This window comes from Temnothorax americanus, unplaced genomic scaffold (genome assembly GCF_048541705.1).
Source record: "Temnothorax americanus isolate GAGA-0224 unplaced genomic scaffold, ASM4854170v1 Scaffold22, whole genome shotgun sequence".
In the NCBI taxonomy this organism is placed as follows: Eukaryota; Metazoa; Arthropoda; class Insecta; order Hymenoptera; family Formicidae; genus Temnothorax; species Temnothorax americanus.
The window spans coordinates 393,708-410,654 of record NW_027509360.1 but is presented as its reverse complement, the minus strand read 5'-3'; the positions used below and the strand labels follow the sequence as shown (position 1 = coordinate 410,654).

At 39.5% G+C, this 16,947-nt stretch overlaps 4 protein-coding genes across 12 annotated transcripts; 2 read left to right on the top strand and 2 right to left on the bottom strand.

The window, feature by feature from the left end:
* Positions 1-240: 240 nt before the first annotated feature.
* LOC143898100 (protein MEMO1-like) lies at positions 241-4,410 on the bottom strand. Its single transcript, XM_077407237.1, has 8 exons — positions 3,927-4,410; positions 3,368-3,449; positions 3,210-3,278; positions 2,759-2,871; positions 2,439-2,550; positions 2,023-2,242; positions 1,815-1,919; positions 241-1,724 (listed from the first exon to the last, which is right to left on the bottom strand). The coding sequence occupies exons 1-8, from the start codon at positions 3,976-3,978 to the stop codon at positions 1,587-1,589; spliced, it is 891 nt and encodes a 296-aa protein (XP_077263363.1). The 5' UTR covers positions 3,979-4,410; the 3' UTR covers positions 241-1,586.
* Positions 4,411-5,092: 682 nt separating this feature from the next.
* On the top strand, positions 5,093-9,699 carry Rga (CCR4-NOT transcription complex subunit regena). Of its 4 annotated transcripts, XM_077407052.1 has the most exons (9): positions 5,093-5,581; positions 6,612-6,686; positions 6,764-7,274; positions 7,366-7,592; positions 7,934-8,176; positions 8,301-8,562; positions 8,923-9,030; positions 9,122-9,347; positions 9,593-9,699. In XM_077407052.1, exons 3-8 carry the CDS (start codon positions 6,949-6,951, stop codon positions 9,339-9,341), a joined length of 1,386 nt encoding a protein of 461 aa, XP_077263178.1. In that variant the 5' UTR covers positions 5,093-5,581; positions 6,612-6,686; positions 6,764-6,948; the 3' UTR covers positions 9,342-9,347; positions 9,593-9,699. The 4 variants fall into 4 exon arrangements, with proteins under 4 accessions (XP_077263178.1, XP_077263177.1, XP_077263179.1 ...); XM_077407051.1 differs by having other exon boundaries at positions 9,122-9,699; XM_077407053.1 differs by having other exon boundaries at positions 5,093-5,600; positions 9,122-9,699.
* Positions 9,343-12,668, bottom strand: LOC143898028 (malonyl-CoA decarboxylase, mitochondrial). 5 transcript variants are annotated; one of them, XR_013257083.1, is made up of 12 exons: positions 12,568-12,668; positions 12,261-12,417; positions 12,042-12,182; positions 11,627-11,767; positions 11,345-11,497; positions 11,096-11,249; positions 10,857-10,996; positions 10,584-10,719; positions 10,302-10,514; positions 10,062-10,167; positions 9,732-9,994; positions 9,343-9,529 (listed from the first exon to the last, which is right to left on the bottom strand). XR_013257083.1 is itself a non-coding variant. In XM_077407049.1 (11 exons), exons 1-11 carry the CDS (start codon positions 12,651-12,653, stop codon positions 9,877-9,879), a joined length of 1,545 nt encoding a protein of 514 aa, XP_077263175.1. In that variant the 5' UTR covers positions 12,654-12,668; the 3' UTR covers positions 9,343-9,876. The 5 variants fall into 5 exon arrangements, 1 of the variants encoding a protein (XP_077263175.1); XR_013257082.1 differs by having other exon boundaries at positions 9,803-9,994; XR_013257085.1 differs by having other exon boundaries at positions 9,803-9,994; positions 12,549-12,650.
* A 203-nt stretch (positions 12,669-12,871) lies between these two features.
* LOC143898029 (uncharacterized) lies at positions 12,872-16,643 on the top strand. Of its 2 annotated transcripts, none has more exons than XR_013257086.1 (7): positions 12,872-13,154; positions 13,429-13,589; positions 13,817-13,976; positions 14,069-14,638; positions 14,748-15,038; positions 15,139-15,472; positions 15,706-16,643. XR_013257086.1 is itself a non-coding variant. In XM_077407050.1 (7 exons), the coding sequence occupies exons 1-7, from the start codon at positions 13,097-13,099 to the stop codon at positions 15,742-15,744; spliced, it is 1,488 nt and encodes a 495-aa protein (XP_077263176.1). In that variant the 5' UTR covers positions 12,879-13,096; the 3' UTR covers positions 15,745-16,643. The 2 variants fall into 2 exon arrangements, 1 of the variants encoding a protein (XP_077263176.1); XM_077407050.1 differs by having other exon boundaries at positions 12,879-13,154; positions 15,139-15,347.
* The last annotated feature ends 304 nt before the right edge of the window (positions 16,644-16,947 follow it).

Sequence of the window (16,947 nt, the reverse complement as noted above, 5' to 3'; positions counted from 1 at the left end):
TATTTTTTTCATACAAATATAAACCTTATTACCTCGGTATATAAAGATAGAAAAAGCAACACGTGCAGGATCAGCTGTACGATTTCGTACAATATTTTTGTCACAAATGAGTTTTCTTACCGCGAGATGAATCTGTTGCAGTATATCATTCGTTTCAATTAATGTTTTAGTGAGATAGGATTCTATATATCGCAGATTACCGATGGTCTCGAGAAATACATTTGATGCAGAAGTTTGCAAAAAAAAAAAAAGAAAAAAAAGAAAAAGGAAAAGAACCATTGGAAATTAAAAATTATTGTATACATGTAGGTTATATATATATATATATACTGACCCCTTTTCAAATTTACATCGTGTTACAGTAATATAACATTTAGCTTATTCGGTTTATTTCCCCTCCCTCCCCTCTACACTTAGGTAACAATAGATTATAGAATAGGAAGGATATGAGATCGTTCCATTGCTTTGCATGAAAAGAAAGAAAAAGAAAACTATGTGTATATGTATTTTAAATCCCAAGTCCAAAAATTCTCGATATATCGATTGCGATACAGATTGTTCGTACTAAGGGCACAGAAGAGACTTAACAAAATGTTCCCGATTCCAGTGGTGCATTTAATTTAATTTAATTAATTTAAATCACAGTAAAATGCTGAAATAAAGCAAACAAGCTTTGTTTATATGATAAATTATACCTGAAGAAAATAGAGATTTAAGGTGCGTTCCACTTGGCGTTCGCAACGCTCGTGAGCATTATTTGTCCTTGTTTATTTGACAAATAACAAGAATGAAATGATTCTAAGAGCGTCGCGAGCGAGAGAGAATTGCGAAAAAACTATCTTTATAACGGTATGTATTTTCGTAATTCTAGTCTATATTAAACTATGTCAACCTAAAAACATTCAACTTTAAAATTATGCTAATTCATAATAGCCTAAACGTAACAAAATTCAAGCACCGCAAAAATTATGTTTAACACAAACAGCACATTAAAATATAAATTTAGATACGCAAGTTAACAATTTTAATATATCTTTAATATTTTAATCTTATTTTTTTTTTGCAAATGCCAACACGATGTTCTCTTCTTTGCCAATAGTTTGAAGTCTGCTTTCTCAAAAGTGCACATGAAACACACTTGGCTATTAATTCTAAAATTAATTCTAAAAAAGTTGTATCGAGAATCAAAGCAAAGAAATATTTAAGCTCCTTCCCATATTGAAATCTGGAAGTACCGTGAATATCTTTTGTAAGTAATAAACCGAAATGCATTTAAGCAAAACGTTTCAATAATGGTACATTTCTATCTGTTATATGTAGCGCAAGAATTAACACTCGCCCCAACACCTGTCGCGTTAATAGCCACATAATACAAATAATATTAAGATTTATAGCAGTTAAATTCAGTGTCTTCATATTTTCCTCTTGCGTTATAAAATCTCAACGTTCAGCCTAATCTCGTTTAATAATTTATAGAATTTTACCGTTCACATGTTACCGTTAAACATCATTCCACTTAAAAAAAAGTGTTTACACTCAGACTGACCAACGACCATATACTTGAATCATATATAGTTGGAATTTTATCACTCGAGAACTAAGGAAGCACTAGCATAACTGACAGAACTGTCATTCATATTGTTACATTGACTACTTTGAGCATATTTCAAAAATTTCAGATTCATTCTTTGACCATTCGTATTTCCTTTAAGACTGTGAATTGCCTGCAAAGATAAAATACAACATATTATCCAGAAGAATTAGATAGATCTAACTCGCTTATCTAACGCGAACGTTTAATTTTCTCGTATTACCTGCAATAAAACGCCGATTGGATGCCGACCGCATATAGTATTACCATATTTCTTAAGATATTCAGTAAACATCGGAGGATTCAAAGTCTCTATAATGTCCATACCCTAATTTGATAAACGTGGAAATATGGAATTAAACTTTGCGATATTTTTGAATTATGACGAGCGAGATTATCTACCATTCTTACTCAAAGATTCAAAAACATACCATTTTGTCGAGATTTTGAATAGATCTATGTATAGGCCCACATGATCTATCGTAGTAAGTATAGCGAAAACGTTGTCCCCAATGACAGAAATCTGAAGAAATGACGAACAATGTTTGCGGATCAGCCATATAAGGTGCTAACAGTCTCCCGTAAAGCGCCTCTCTTTCCGGACTCAAAGATCCCACCAAAATCGGGATTATGGTAAATGAGTCTTTGAATCTGTATATATATATATATAGATATATATGAGATATAAATAAGGTAACTATATTTCCCAATCTTGTCATTTAGTAATAAATAGAAAGATTGTACAAGAGAGAGCCTCGTTTATTTACTATAATTTTTTATCAATATAATTTTCAGTACTTGTACGTGTATATATAGGTGGGAATTAATTTATACTTTTTTTACGTACCCTTCCATAACTTTTGCGATAAACGGCAACTGCATCTCAACGCTATGCTCCTCTTCGTCCGTGTTCAGATCCATGCATTCAAAATGACCAGTTTCTTCGAGTTCTCTTCTCACTGTTAAACATATATGCGTTTTAGTGAATTTGATCGATCAAATTATACACACACGCGCACACGCACACGCACAAGAGAGAAGCACTTTTCCATACATAAAAAAAAAATATATATATTTTTCCCAATATTTTTGTTGCAAGTTGAGCATTTCAAAAAAAGAAAATATGACATTATAGCAGGGATAGTAACAAGATCTACACGTAAGCACCTTGTTGATCAATATGTAGATCGTATAACGGCGTTCGGTAAACGGAAGCCGAAGATAGGGCACAACCTGGTAATCTCACATGATGAGAAGGCCCTAGAATAAATATCCTACGGCTGCATAACAGCACGTTGCACGGTTCATTTGACTGAGAAATTTGAAAAATTACAAACTAAACTATATATTATAGAGGCTACTTTATACGATAAAAATTTACATCGATGCAATTATTTAACTATCGCAATATCACCTAGACTAACGTGAGTCTTTTATCACGATTACAACGAGAAACGTTATTACAAATACAAAATAATATATGCAAATAATATAGATATAAAGACAGGTTTAAGTCACGTGTCTCTATACATATAGGTATATAATTTTTTGTAAACCGCAACTAGACGCTTGTTTGGTAAAATGCTAAAATAACACAGCTAACGTAATTCACACTTACACGACTACAGGACTAATTTGTCGGTAAGCAAAACCAGCACACGCCCCACAATAGCTGTATCCCGCGTGCCTGTAAAATTGTACATTTTTTTTATGGCCGTTTTACATACGCGTATCTTGAAAAACTTGAAGAATATACTGTATCGGATGATTACTGACGGGGCAATGATTGCTCTAGCAGGTCCATGGGATAAGTCGGCCGCACCCAACCAACCTTCCAACTGTTTACTCAATTCCAAACCTACGACACGTGGATTTTGTGATTTTGACGATATACAAGTCGAAAATTTTTATTATAGATAAATACATATGTGTACGTGTATTCGTTATACGCGACAATTATAGAAATTTACGCACAACCCTCTGCTCCAAACCTATTTTTATACGATTCTTATCACCCGACGCACGCACACATGCGATATTACGTGTAGGGTGTAACGAGCAAGAGAGATAATCTATGTATATATGTATTTCCACAGAGGTAAATTATGAAGCTAAATTTTAATTATTTTATCCACATCACATCGTCGCGGTTCTATTTTTATACCGCGCGATCAATTAACAAATTCGCTAAATGGCAAAAGTTTGCAATTTAAAATATTTTCCATTGATCCATTGATTTCTTAACGAGAGAACGAGAGTAACGAGTAAACGGTCATCGACGAGCGCGAGGAGAAGAATGAGCGAGGAGTAAAATGTGCATTTTTCGATCTCTTACCGTTGTCCGAGTACCAACTACCAGCGTGAGAGGCTCTCCTAATTAATGCCATTTTTGGGCCGAACGCGTTGTCTCGCACGTACTCTAGCTTCGCGTTCGACCAGCACCTAGCGGCGAGAGCACCGAGGAGAGCGAGGAGAGCCTTGTCAACCTCGGCGAGATCACGATCGCAAGCGAGGCAAGCGAGATAGAGTTTCACATATATATATATACATATACATATATATATATCAATATGTATGTACGTATATCTTTTTTTTTAATCGAGTGTAAAATGTTTATAAAACGTTATCGTTGTCACAAATCCTTGGCTACTGGTCTCTCCTCTCTCCATAGATTATTCAGTGATTATACAGGTACAGGTGAATGCTAAACGCTAAAGTCAGCTAAAGTCGATATGCCTCGACTTTACTCGACTCCCTTGACCGAAAGAAACAAAGAGCGCAACATGGCCGATTTGCAATCTCGCTGGGATTGGTCATTGGCCGCGTTCAGCAGACACAACTGTTGAGTTCGTCTTCGCTTCGCAACACTACTCTGCGTTGCGCGGTTGGTTCTAAAAGTAAGGCTGAGTTTCCACTTTCCACTGAGCGCGTCACGCGTCGCGTCGTCCGAGTTGAACCACGCAAAACGTCCCATTTCGATCCCGTCACAAGAATGTAATGAAATGGGATGTTTTGCGTGGTTAATTTGTGACAACGCGACGCGCGACGCGCTCAGTGGAAACTCAGCCTAAAAGAGTCACGCACGTTCGACTGCTACTCAGCGGCTTGGTCTGCCGAACGCGACCAATGACGCTCGTGTCGATTTGAGTCGCTATTGTGTCGCTAAATGAAAACCACCCATTATAGGGTCTTCACGGAGTGACGGAGAGGAAAAGGCGGAAGTCTCATCTGAAATTCCTTCGCGTGCTACGGTTCATCAAAAGAGCCAATCGCGTTTGAGCGCAGTTCGTTGTTTCGCGTTGTGGCTGGTACCGAATTCCCCAGAAAATACCCTAGAATCTCCAGTCAGAGTCAAATTCGAGACTGTCGCGCGCGTGCCGTGGTGCCGACGCCGAGGTAGCGGGATATTTTCGGGAGGCAAAACGCACAATCGAGATGGAAATGGAATATTATTGCAGCGCTTCGAGGCTTCGAGCCCGTCGACCGACGACGCCTACTACGGGCAATACGGGCACGAGGCTGATGAGGCATCTGCCGGTCTGCCACTTGGAGCACTTGGCTTTTTGGCCATTCGCTTGACCACGGTCGTACAAATTGTTAAATATGGCAGACGTTCGGGTCTCTAGTGTTGTTTAAGTTCGTGAAACTGCGAGTGACTGGAGTGACAACCGACAAAACAGTGAACAGTGGGCCCTGTAAAGTCCTCTCAACCGAAGGGCACTGCGATGCATTGTGATCGGTGATCGGTGATCCGTAATGTGTATGAGCTTGTGATCGGCGCACGTCCCGACTCCCGACGTTCACGTGCGAATTCGTTATTTGACGCGCGCACGAAAGAAAGAGAGAGAGAGAGAGAGAGAGAGGAAGAGAGAGCGCGCGCTCGAGTAACAATCACGGGCTCTCCGTTCGGTCGGAATCGCGCGAGACTCCTCGTCGAGCCGAGAGTCTACCAACATCGCCAACCAACCTCGACAACCTCGACAACGAGAGGTAACCTCGACAACGAGAGGTAACATCGACGTCTCCGCGCGCGTGCACGTGCGAGCGAGCGAGAGAGAGAGAGAGGGGGGGGAAGAAAGAGCAAGCGAGCGAATGTTTTTCTTTTTTTTTTTTTAAACGTTCGTCCACTTTATTTATCATTGCGAACGCGATGGAATTCGCCGCGTCGGCGTTCGGCGTCGTGATACGCAGCCGGTGACGCTCGTTCAAGAGTCCCAGAGTCTCAGGTAGGATCGCGACACCCCGCGCTTTTCTCTCACGTTATTTTGACGTTTCGCGCACCGTATAACCTTTCGCCCCCCTTTGCGCTTGTCAACGCGTCCTCCGATTCCTCCGAATCCTCCGATAGCGGCTCGCGCTGCTCGTGTGTTTACTCGACGCCCGGCGACGCCGACGGGGCGACTCGCGGCTACATTCGCGGACAGACTTTAGGTTTCTCTCGCAATTTTCGGGAGCGTACGCCATATACCGTACCGAGCATCCTTGTCGCGTATCCGTCTCTGTAAAGCAGAGGTAGCGATTAGCGATTGACCACGGTGACAGTAGCGTACCCGTGTAGCATATTCGCTTCCGCTGTCGGCAATCGGCATTCCGTGCTTCGCCAACGAGACGAATAGCAGCGGCTACGGAGACAGAGTTTTGGACTCGACGTTCGTTTGCGAATTTGCATTGCTGTGTGCGTCGAGCGTGGATTCGCACGTGTGACACGTAAAAAATATATGCGAGAGGTATCCATCCGTATAGTTGTTACGGTTATAAAGATCTGTTTACGGCGAACGCGTGACGTTGATCAAATACATTATTCAATGGATAGGTTGACGCGCACATTTAAATTTCAACGATCGTTACACAGGCAAAATCGGAATTCGAGTACGCACCGTAGGCATATTTATATTTATACTTATTCCCGTGTGTGTCAGACGTAGGAAACTTAAGTATGTATCGTATGCAAGTGACGCGAGGTTCGTTAGACGTTAGAAGGTTGTATCTGGTAAAAATAATTCTTCGTTTGTCGTTCTAGGAGGTGTGCGTTTGCGTCTGTTTACCGCGTTTCAATGTAACTGTCGCGCTGAGACCCCTGCGCGCGAAGAAAGAGGTAAGTAACGCGGTATATCTCGATAGTCGCTGAACGGTCGTCGAGCCAGGAATTAATAGAGATTCTTCTTGTTCCAGCTTACCGAGTAATCACGGATTTTTGTCATGGATCATTGGAGATTCCACGAACGTATCGAGTTGTCGAGTGTTGTATCGGAGAGAGAAAAGTGGATGCGCTGATCGAATCTGCGAGATAACGAGAGTGCTTGGTGTGCCTGCTTACGGGCAAAAACATTTTTCAAATAGTAGTGCCACCGGGCTATATGGCCAACCTGAACTTTGAACAGCCGCCACGCAGTATCGCGAACGCAGGTCTCGCTTCACGCGCAGCTGGCGGCGGGGGAGGTTTGAATACCGTGGCCCTCGCGGGTCATGTCACGCCTACCTCGGGCATGTTCTCAGGCTCGTCCGCGAGCACTTCGAGTACGGTCAACTCAGCGATAGTCGCCACTAACGTTTATCCCGGAGCGTCGAGCTCTGGCGGCGGACAAAATAGTCATCAGCAACAACGGCAACTCTCTCCTATGGGCAGTAGAGGACTGTTTGGGCAGAGAGCTTTTACCGATAGACGTACGATGCCTGCTCTTGGGTTAGCGTTTCTCTTCTCTCTATACGTATATTTCTCTCTTTCTCTCTCCCCCTCCCCCCTCCCTCCGCAATCATCTCCATCTGTATTGCAGAGCTTCGAATCCAATGGGTAGTATGGGCAGTTTCGGAATACCTCCAAGTCGCAATTACGGATCTCAAGGTGCGATTAACAATTTCCACTCTGTTTTCGGGAGTGGAGGCGGTGGAGATACGAGTACTCCACCTCTGTTAGATCTCTCGGAGTTTCCCTCCCTAACGAATAGAGGTCAAGGTGATTCTATGCCGCAACCTAGTCCCATGCCGGGGAAACAGCCTTATGGTTAGTGCCAATAAGACGTTGATACAAAAGCAAACTTTTTTTGCGCACATTGTAAAACGATCAAATTATACCGCACCGTATTTGGTTCAAGCATCAGTCTTTTTTTTTTCTCACTTGGAAGGCTTCCTACAAGCTGTCTAATTTGGTAAATTTATTCGTAATTCATTTTACGTTTAAAGCAAAACGAGCAACCATACTCGGTTGAAGTATTAAAATTTTTAAACGGAATATAATGCGATAGTATGCATATGCGTCGCAGACCTTTCCAAATATTTTATTAAGATGACACTACCTACCTAAGATCGTTTTGCTAATGTAATTTTTATTTACGTGTGTTACAGTTGGAATGGTAAAACAACCAACGTCCGAGTCGAGCGAATTTACCATGAGCTCGGAGGATTTTCCAGCATTACCGGGAACGCAGAATCGAGAAGGCCCGTCACCTGGCGGCAGCATGTCTGGCGACAAGAATATTCCTGTAGGACTTGGTCCGGAAATCGGGCAGGACGTGTTGCAGGCCAACAGAGCACCTGGATCTGAGAAATCTCAATCTTCTAAAAGAGGCATCCAAACATCGCCCGATGGTAAAATTAGAGATTTGTTTCGCGAGCGTATTGTCTTGATTAAATTATCATTAAACGCGATTAGATGGTTGGGTTTCTTCAGAGTTTAATTCTCGTTGTAATAATTGTGTACTCGTACACCCAGGCAAGGTGACGAACATACCTGCAAGTATGGTGAAGGATCAATTCGGCATGGTTGGGCTTTTGACGTTTATCAGAGCGGCGGAGACCGATCCGAACTTGGTGTCGCTGGCGTTAGGTCAAGATCTTACCGCATTAGGACTGAATTTGAATTCACCGGAAAATCTTTATCAGAATTTCGGTGGCCCCTGGGCGGAAACTCCGTGTCGACCGCAGGATATAGATTTTCACGTACCACCGGAGTATCTTATAAATGCCGCGATCAGGTACTGGTATTTCAATGCGTTATCTAATTTATCACGTTGAAGCTACCTGCATTGTGATAAAAATCTACAAATATTTGTGAATTGCATATATTTGTGAGCGAGTGTGCTTCTAAATTCTATTGTTAGATAGAGATCCAGTAGATATTGAATGGAAATTGTTTATGACCATTATATTATATCACATATTAAAATATATGTATTAAAACGAAATATCAATGGTATAGTATTTAGCATTGAAATAAAATATAATTGTTATTATTGTATACGCAAGCAGAATTATGTTATTTGTAACATAATGTTTTTTTATTGCATATAATTAATTTTATCAACAAAATTAAGTTTCTTATATTTATTTTATAGGGATAAGCTAGCGCCAGTTAAACTAAATCGATATAAAGATGATCTACTGTTTTATATGTTTTATACGAATGTTGGGGATGTATTGCAATTAGCTGCTGCGGCGGAACTGTAAGTAAAAATAAAGTTGATTGTTACACGTAGAAATATTAGCGCAATTATGCGCGATACTTGTGTAATTCTTTGTACGTGATACGAACAGGTACAGCAGAGAGTGGCGATATCATATGGAGGAAAAAGTTTGGATAACGCAGGCACCAGGTTTGGGGATTGTAGAAAAGACGTCGACGTATGAACGTGGTACTTATTATTATTTTGATGCGCAAAACTGGAGAAAGGTAGCTAAGGAATTCCATTTGGATTATGCAAAACTAGAAAGTAGACCTCATCTTCCTTCGAACTTTCACCAAACTCAGCCTTGACTACAGGTGCGTACTCGATTTTATTCCCTCCTTTTCTTTAACACGTCATATATTCACGCGTGACACACGCGCACACAAATTGTATCACATCAATCGATACAAATCTGTGGAAAAGAAGTTCGACGTTTTCGTTCCGCAACACTATCGCACTTTCCTCTTGCTTCTCTGTGTTCTTCTCTGCAATTGTTCTGCAAGAAAAAGCAATAGAGATAATTTTTAAATTATAATAGAGATTATATTATCTGTTCTAGACTTGTCTGCAGACCATTGTGCTGTCTTTAAGCTGGAAACGAATCAGCTATTGTATAAATGAACAAATTTAATAATCTTTAATAAAAACATAAAATTTGAACAGTAATTTCCTAATTTTTTAATCGATCAATTAGATACCTTCACCCCTTCACCGTCATAATTCATTATCTATCGTTCATCGTCATCCATCATCGTCATTACTACCTTACCATTGTAACGTCTTTCCGCTCGTAGTTGCGATATTTATCACGTTTTCATGATCCTTTCGCAATTATAATTTATATTACAATACAATTAATTTTTCCGCTTGCATCGCGAGATTAGTTACATCTTCTGTAGCATTTATGACAAAATGTTCAATGTAATTCCGACTGTTTTTCTCAGAATCTTCTAAGAAATATCTGTAAAGAAAAGCAATAATTCTGTATTGATTTGATCATTAATTCGAGTCAATTTTCAAATGTATACCTATAGTTGACCATTATGCCGCAACTATTTGCCACTCCACGTGGCGAAGGATCAGCCATCCAGTTTATTCGCCACATCACAGCTCCGTTACGTAAATGGAAATTAGCTACGCGAAACAAATTATGAAGAAGAAATTATTTATCTCACGGTGTTGATCTTGCTTCAAAAATGTATTTACATAATTTGTATATTCATAATATTGGTATGAAAGAAGAGAAGAAAAATAAGTGCGGAACGTACCGACCGTATTTAAAGCATAGCCACGTCTCTTTTCTTTATACAAGTACCATGCGCAAGCTCGAAGCAGTGGTTGTTTTAAAAATTCTGACAGTTGCTTGTCCCCTGTCCATAACGAAGTACCCAGAATCTTTTTTAAGGCTACTGTCACGTTTTCCGTTTGTAAAATATCTTTTGCAATTCTACATTCTTGCGTGGTAAATATAAACGCCATGTCTATGGAACAAACACCTTTATATATCATTTTTACTCATTTTCTTTTTTTCCCCAACGGTCAGTAGTTACCTCGCTTTAATTTATCAAATAGCCAACTCTTAAAATTTGGTATCGGCGATAAGCTGGACAATCGTTGTATAGCTGGAAATTCAGTCATGATCTCGCTGGCCACTTTTTTGATCAAATAATTACCGAGCTCAATTCCCTGCGCAAAAAAAAAACACCTTTACAGTCACATATATTTTCTGCGGCGCAGAGTTGTAACATACTTTAATATAATTTATGTTAACTTGAAATTTTTAACCAATTAAAATCTCTATTGCAAATCAACTGCGATCCTACCTGCAAACCTTTCTGAGTGGATACTATAGAATAAAATATTGCTGCTTTTATCTTCGATTTATCTTCCTCTAGAAACGTTATATATTTTTTTGCGCTCCCCAGAATTCTAGTTTCAGCTTCTTCAATACCCTTTACGCTATCTGTAATATATACATAAAAAAATGTACTCAGTTACCCTTCTCTTTCTTTCCTAGAAAACAAATTCTATTTAAAAAAATTAAAAACATTTTTTTTATTGCCTGGTATAACGTCACACAATGCTGTATGCAACACGACAATAGGTTCTCTTGGCATGGATGGGTGCATAAATATGTAACATCTTCTATATGGCCCAACTCTGCGTTTCAAGTCCAACCAATTTCTCATGGGATGTATAGCTTCGTAATCGGAGACCTTTAGATTTGCGAACGAAGAAGAAGAAGCACATGTCGGAAATTGAAAGTAGATGTTGAATTGCAGAGATAAAATATTTAATTGCTTGTAATTACTTTTTGCAATATGTCACATGCGCTTTCCCAAGTTACTCGTTCCATGCGTAAGAAACCCACGGAAAACCAAAGCAAAAGCAGATCTCGCAGATAATGATTTAGTTGTTGTATTATTATACTTTCGTCGGCATCTTTTACATCTGATGTCAGTTCCTAACAAAAGTCAAATAATAATCGATAAAAATAACAATTTAACTCAATCTCTGATACAAATTTCATTTTATGATAAGATTTGGGTCGCAATGCACCCCCGATAGGTAAATATTTTTTTATTTTGCTTACCAGAACATCGGTTCTTAGGTCGACCAAGAACTTGACGCCATGCTGCAATCTTCCTATAACAACGAATAACCAATGATAAGCAGGCGTAAGAACATTCTTCAAAGTTTTCTCGTGGACAATCATTTGTCGTTCATTTTCAGGCTATAATAAAAGGCTGGGATATAGATACTTTGCACAAGTGCGACATATGATACGCGATACGCGTATTATTTAATAAGGGACGATCACAGAGTTCTTTGGCAATCCAATAACAAAAGAGAGAAAATACTTTTATAACGTGGCAGTGGCAAAACACGTTTGGTTACGTCGATATCGATATAAAAGTTGATACTCGAACGTATAGTTTGATTAAAGCGTTGCACACATAACTCGCAGAAAACAGTATGTACTATGTGTATGCGTATACCATATATACCTCGGTGCAGACCAATCTCTTGGCCACTTGGCATATATCGTCGTGTTGTACGGCATACCGCGAAGCTAACGCGCGTAAAATCCGTTGGCGATTATCCTTGTTGCTCTCGGTATATCTGACGCACAGCGCACGTGCTTTGTTCTGCAAATACTTTTGTCATTTATACAATTTCTGTCGCAAGAAGAAAGTTAGAAAGGGAGACTGCGCGCTTTTTGTAACCTCTATGATCCAGTTGCTGATCTTGGTGTCCTTGAATCTAAAAATTTCCCGCAGTTCCTCGTCCACGTTCACTTCGCCACGTAAACTGGATGACGTTCCATATCCGTGTTTAACGTTGCGCTTCAACTTGTTGACGAATTTTAATTCCGTCGCGAGTCTGCAACGACGAGTAATCGGTAAGAGCTCGAAGGCAAGCTTTCCTAACATGATCGTAAATCGCGATCCAATTATATCTGCCTGCGCTTTCAATTATATCGAGATGAATTAGAGCAGATATTAGATACTTAATTTTCAACAGGTGTCGTACATATACATATATTCATATATCAGCTGATGTGACATGTGACTTGAATGACTTGTCTTTTTGTCTGTTTTGTCACAGATCACAGTCATTATAGATTTTCACTGTTACATATATATATATATTTCGATTTGTAGGTAAAATCGTAATTATTTTATATTGGTTATATCCATCTTGGATAAAGAAGTCGTGGACTCGTCATGGGTATAGCGACTGTGTTTATACACGACTTGAAGGGTTCTGTTCGGGGCCGCTAGGGACGCGCAACAGTCGCTACCCCCTTGACCATGACGAATAGTGGTGAACTGGTGATCCCTGGATTCTCTGGAATCCCTGGGCAAAATGGCGAATAAATATGGCGAATGGCGATTAGCGATTGGCGGTGACGGCGACTCAGCGAGCTGTGGCATGAGTGAGCAATGAGCATCAGCGAGGAGATTATCGTCAGTGTTTTCTCGACGAATGTCTCGATGAAAGTAGTCTGAAAGCGATCGCAAATGTGACACGCGCCGCGATAATAGTAATAACGTACAGAATGCAAACTGCGCGTTTTTATTGCCATCTTGTTTGGAGCGTTTGGTGTTTCTTCCAAGGTGATAACGCGTGCTTGATTGCGTCACATTCTAGAACACGTTTCCCGTTCTTGTCCTGCTGTCAGCTGTCACCTGTCACCTGTCACGTTCCGTTACATCGATGTTTCCTTTATTCCCTGTCTACTTCCGCGTCAGCCTCCGCGTTGTACAGAGTCACTTCCTTCTCCTTTATAGATTGAGAACTGTCAATTGCTTGCGACAGGCGAGACATCGTAGACACGCGTAGCGTTATCGTATTTTCAATTCTCCATCGGGTGTGTGTTTTTTTTCTCAGTTACTGCCAAGGACTATATTAAACTGTCACACGATGGACCAGTTGTGCTGGGTGGGACGATCACTTTTAGAGCGGATTTGTACAGAGAGGACGGCCAACGACCAAGAGGGACTTTCAGATACAAATGGACTGACGATTCGTTAATGAAACACGAATATCAGGTTATAGTTATATCACGATGATACGTAATTGCGTTATAAACAGTTGTTTTATTTACCCTTTGGCATAAAAGATTCTTAAATTTAGAGCTACATTAATATCTAATAATATTATTTAATTTTGTGACTTTTTGTGGATCCGTTTACTTGTTTTTTTTTTCATATTAATATTGTAAATTGTTATTTTTTACACATACATTTCTACATTTTTACATCGCGTAACCTTTTAGAGCAAAGATACATCAAATACAACAACATTTTGGAGCATAAGTTATCCACGCAGAGATAACATTCCTGGAAATTATATGGTGGAGTTAGAAGTTTCCTATCTCAGCTTGTCAATTTTTTGGATATTTGACGCAAGTGCTCGTATCGAGTTTGAGATTTCTGGTAACCTTTGTCGAGAAAATTTCTCTTGCCGCTTCTTTTCTTCAAATGTCACGTCTTATCGTCGTTCATTTAATCGTATCATTCAATTTCAGAATGTCTCAATGGCAATGTAACGATAAAACAGGCTAACAAAACCACAACAGGCGAATACGTTTCCTCTGCAAACGAGACGAAACTAATGATAGACATGCGTAAGGGAGATTACGACTTTATAACGCAAGAGGCAACAGCGATATCGACGTATTGGTTTATCGACTGCAAGTATTACGGTCAGACAAATGATTTCGCTTTCGTTTATAATTTTACCAGTCCTGGCGTAACGCACGAAATAGGAGCTTTAGTGATCGCTTCGTACGATCTGCCAACGACCACGACCACGTTGACGCCTACAACTACGGCCGTACCTGCTAACGTGACGACAATCGCGCCAAATGCTACTACGGCAAATTCCAATGGGACTCGTGTTACAGTGGTAACATTACCAATACCTGTTACGAGTGCGAAACCATCGATAAAGCCTACGCCAACTGTGCTTCCAATTGACACAAGTACGATAGATCCTGGCAACGTATCGTTGCCGTACATTTGCTCAAACACGTCTCTTATTCCACCGGATCCTAACAAAACGTATGGATACTTTTCTAAGAAGATTCATATTCGTGGTTAGTATATGCAATTAATATTTTATTATAGAAGACGAATCATCCTGAATATACTTTTGTGTGTGAATCTATCTATAATTTTTCAATTTTTCAAAATAAATGATTTTAGCTCCCGTGTCAAATATCTCAGTGGAAGGTACGAATTGGATCCAACCATGGGACATGCTATCTTTGAACGTGACTTGCAAAGGGTCAGGTCCGTTTTCCAAGTGTCTTCAATTTCACCGTGGCAAGTATAACGCAACGGGAAATGAAACGTGTGACAATATGGAACGCTTGTACTTTTGCAATTTTTCCATCGTCCATTATTTCCTCGAGCCCAGTGTCTACACGATATTAATCATATTGAACAACGAAGTTAGTACGCAAATTTATCCGCTAACGATAAACATTTACAAAGGTAAATTTCTATCAGCGATGTATTTATCAAATTTACCAAATTTCCTTATTATAATTTATAGACACGATTACAATAATATTTGCATTTAACATTCTTACAGTTACGACAAAACCGCAGTTATCGGTTATCATAGTGCCAGTCTCTTGCTCGGTTGTCGCTGTGGTGCTGATAGTGTTCGGCGTGGCGTATTACATCCAAAGCAGAGCGAGATTCACGATAGAAGTCGCGGATTTTGATTTTGGGCAAAGTAATCCAGAGATGGAGTACAAAACGTTTACGGAACGCTTACGCGACTCGTTTAATAACACTGTAAGACCTGGCAGCAAACGGCTAAGCGTACCCTATTATGGCAGCACGAATCACTGAAACGTACAGGCTGTGCGAAGCTATGTGATCTCTATCGCCATCTAATCTTTCCGTTACCTTTAAATGCAGTATGATCTATTTCTTTTCGTTTCATCTTTTGGTTGATCTTAATATGCTTAACTTTTATTTTCTTGTCGCAGATTTAGTCTGATGGGGGAAGGGGGGGAGGGGAGAACTGGTTAGAACGACTAATACGAAATTTTTTTCAACGACAGACAACTTTCTTCCGCTTTTGATCGCAAATTTCTATCGATTTGTATCGATCGGCTAGTAACTAATATATAAACTATGTTTATTGTAGGGATATAAACCACTGAGCAATCCACAAACGCTTCAGTGATGCGTGAACGAGAAGCAATGTTCTTAAAAACGACATTAAACTGTAACCAAAGTTTTGTGAGGAACGAGCGGAAACGAGTAATGCGCCAAGCAGAAATATCCATTGGCAAATTCGACAACACTGCTAATGAAGAGGTCTGTCGAATGTTGTGCGGTAACAAACATTGGGCAAATTCGTTTAATAAAGATAAACAGCGATTGTAAAAAGAAAGGAAGAAGACAACGTTGCACGATAATTAATCAACCAGCGAATGATCAAATCGAGATTGTACATAGATGAGGAAGTTACGATGTATATATAGGCTGTGAATATAGTACGCAACGATATATTAGAGTCGCTCTTAACATGATACGCGGGAGAACTTTATATTTTTTTAGAAAATCGCAACACAGGAGTTATCTCAACTTACACATCCCATTTTATAATTCGTCCTGCGTTATTCTCAATTGTTTATTGTTTATTAGCGATTGTATATGTTTCGCGCACGTACGGGATACAATAGCGATGAGTTTAAGAAAACAATAGTAAGGAAAGTACACTTTATTAACTTGTCTAACATTTTTACACACACATGTCACATATATACGCACACGCGTATACATAGAAGTTGCTAATACGAAGAGGCTTTATTGAGAAGCAGAGTAAAATCAGGGTCGTGCTAAGAAATTTTTTAAATATTACATTGTATTTATTATTTGTTAACAAGTAGATTTTTCAAGAGATTTCGATCCGAATAGAATTGTTTTAGAAATTCATTTATAGATGAAGCGCGAACTACCGTGAACACGTTACGAGACGTTATAAGCGAGAAGGATTCTGGAAATGTAATAATCGCATTATTGTGGCGTAAGAGTAATTACTTATCTGCTATATCTTTAATAAAGACAAGTGTTAATGGACGGAGAAGTGTTATGCTGTTGCCGTTTCTGCATTATCGTTATTTTGGGGGGGATTGTCATGGTATTATCGATACGTTACGTCGAGCTCATCGCAGTTATGTAACTTGTTAAATTATTGTAATAATCTTGAATTATATCTTCATTAAAATAGTATCCTAATTTTGAAAAATAAGACGTGATGTGTAAACATCAGGTAAAACAGCTTTGTAATCGGGCATTAAACTATCGATCGATATAGCGATTTTGATCAAGATTGAAATACTTTAATTTAATATGTTACTCAACATTTTTTGTAAAGATAGGT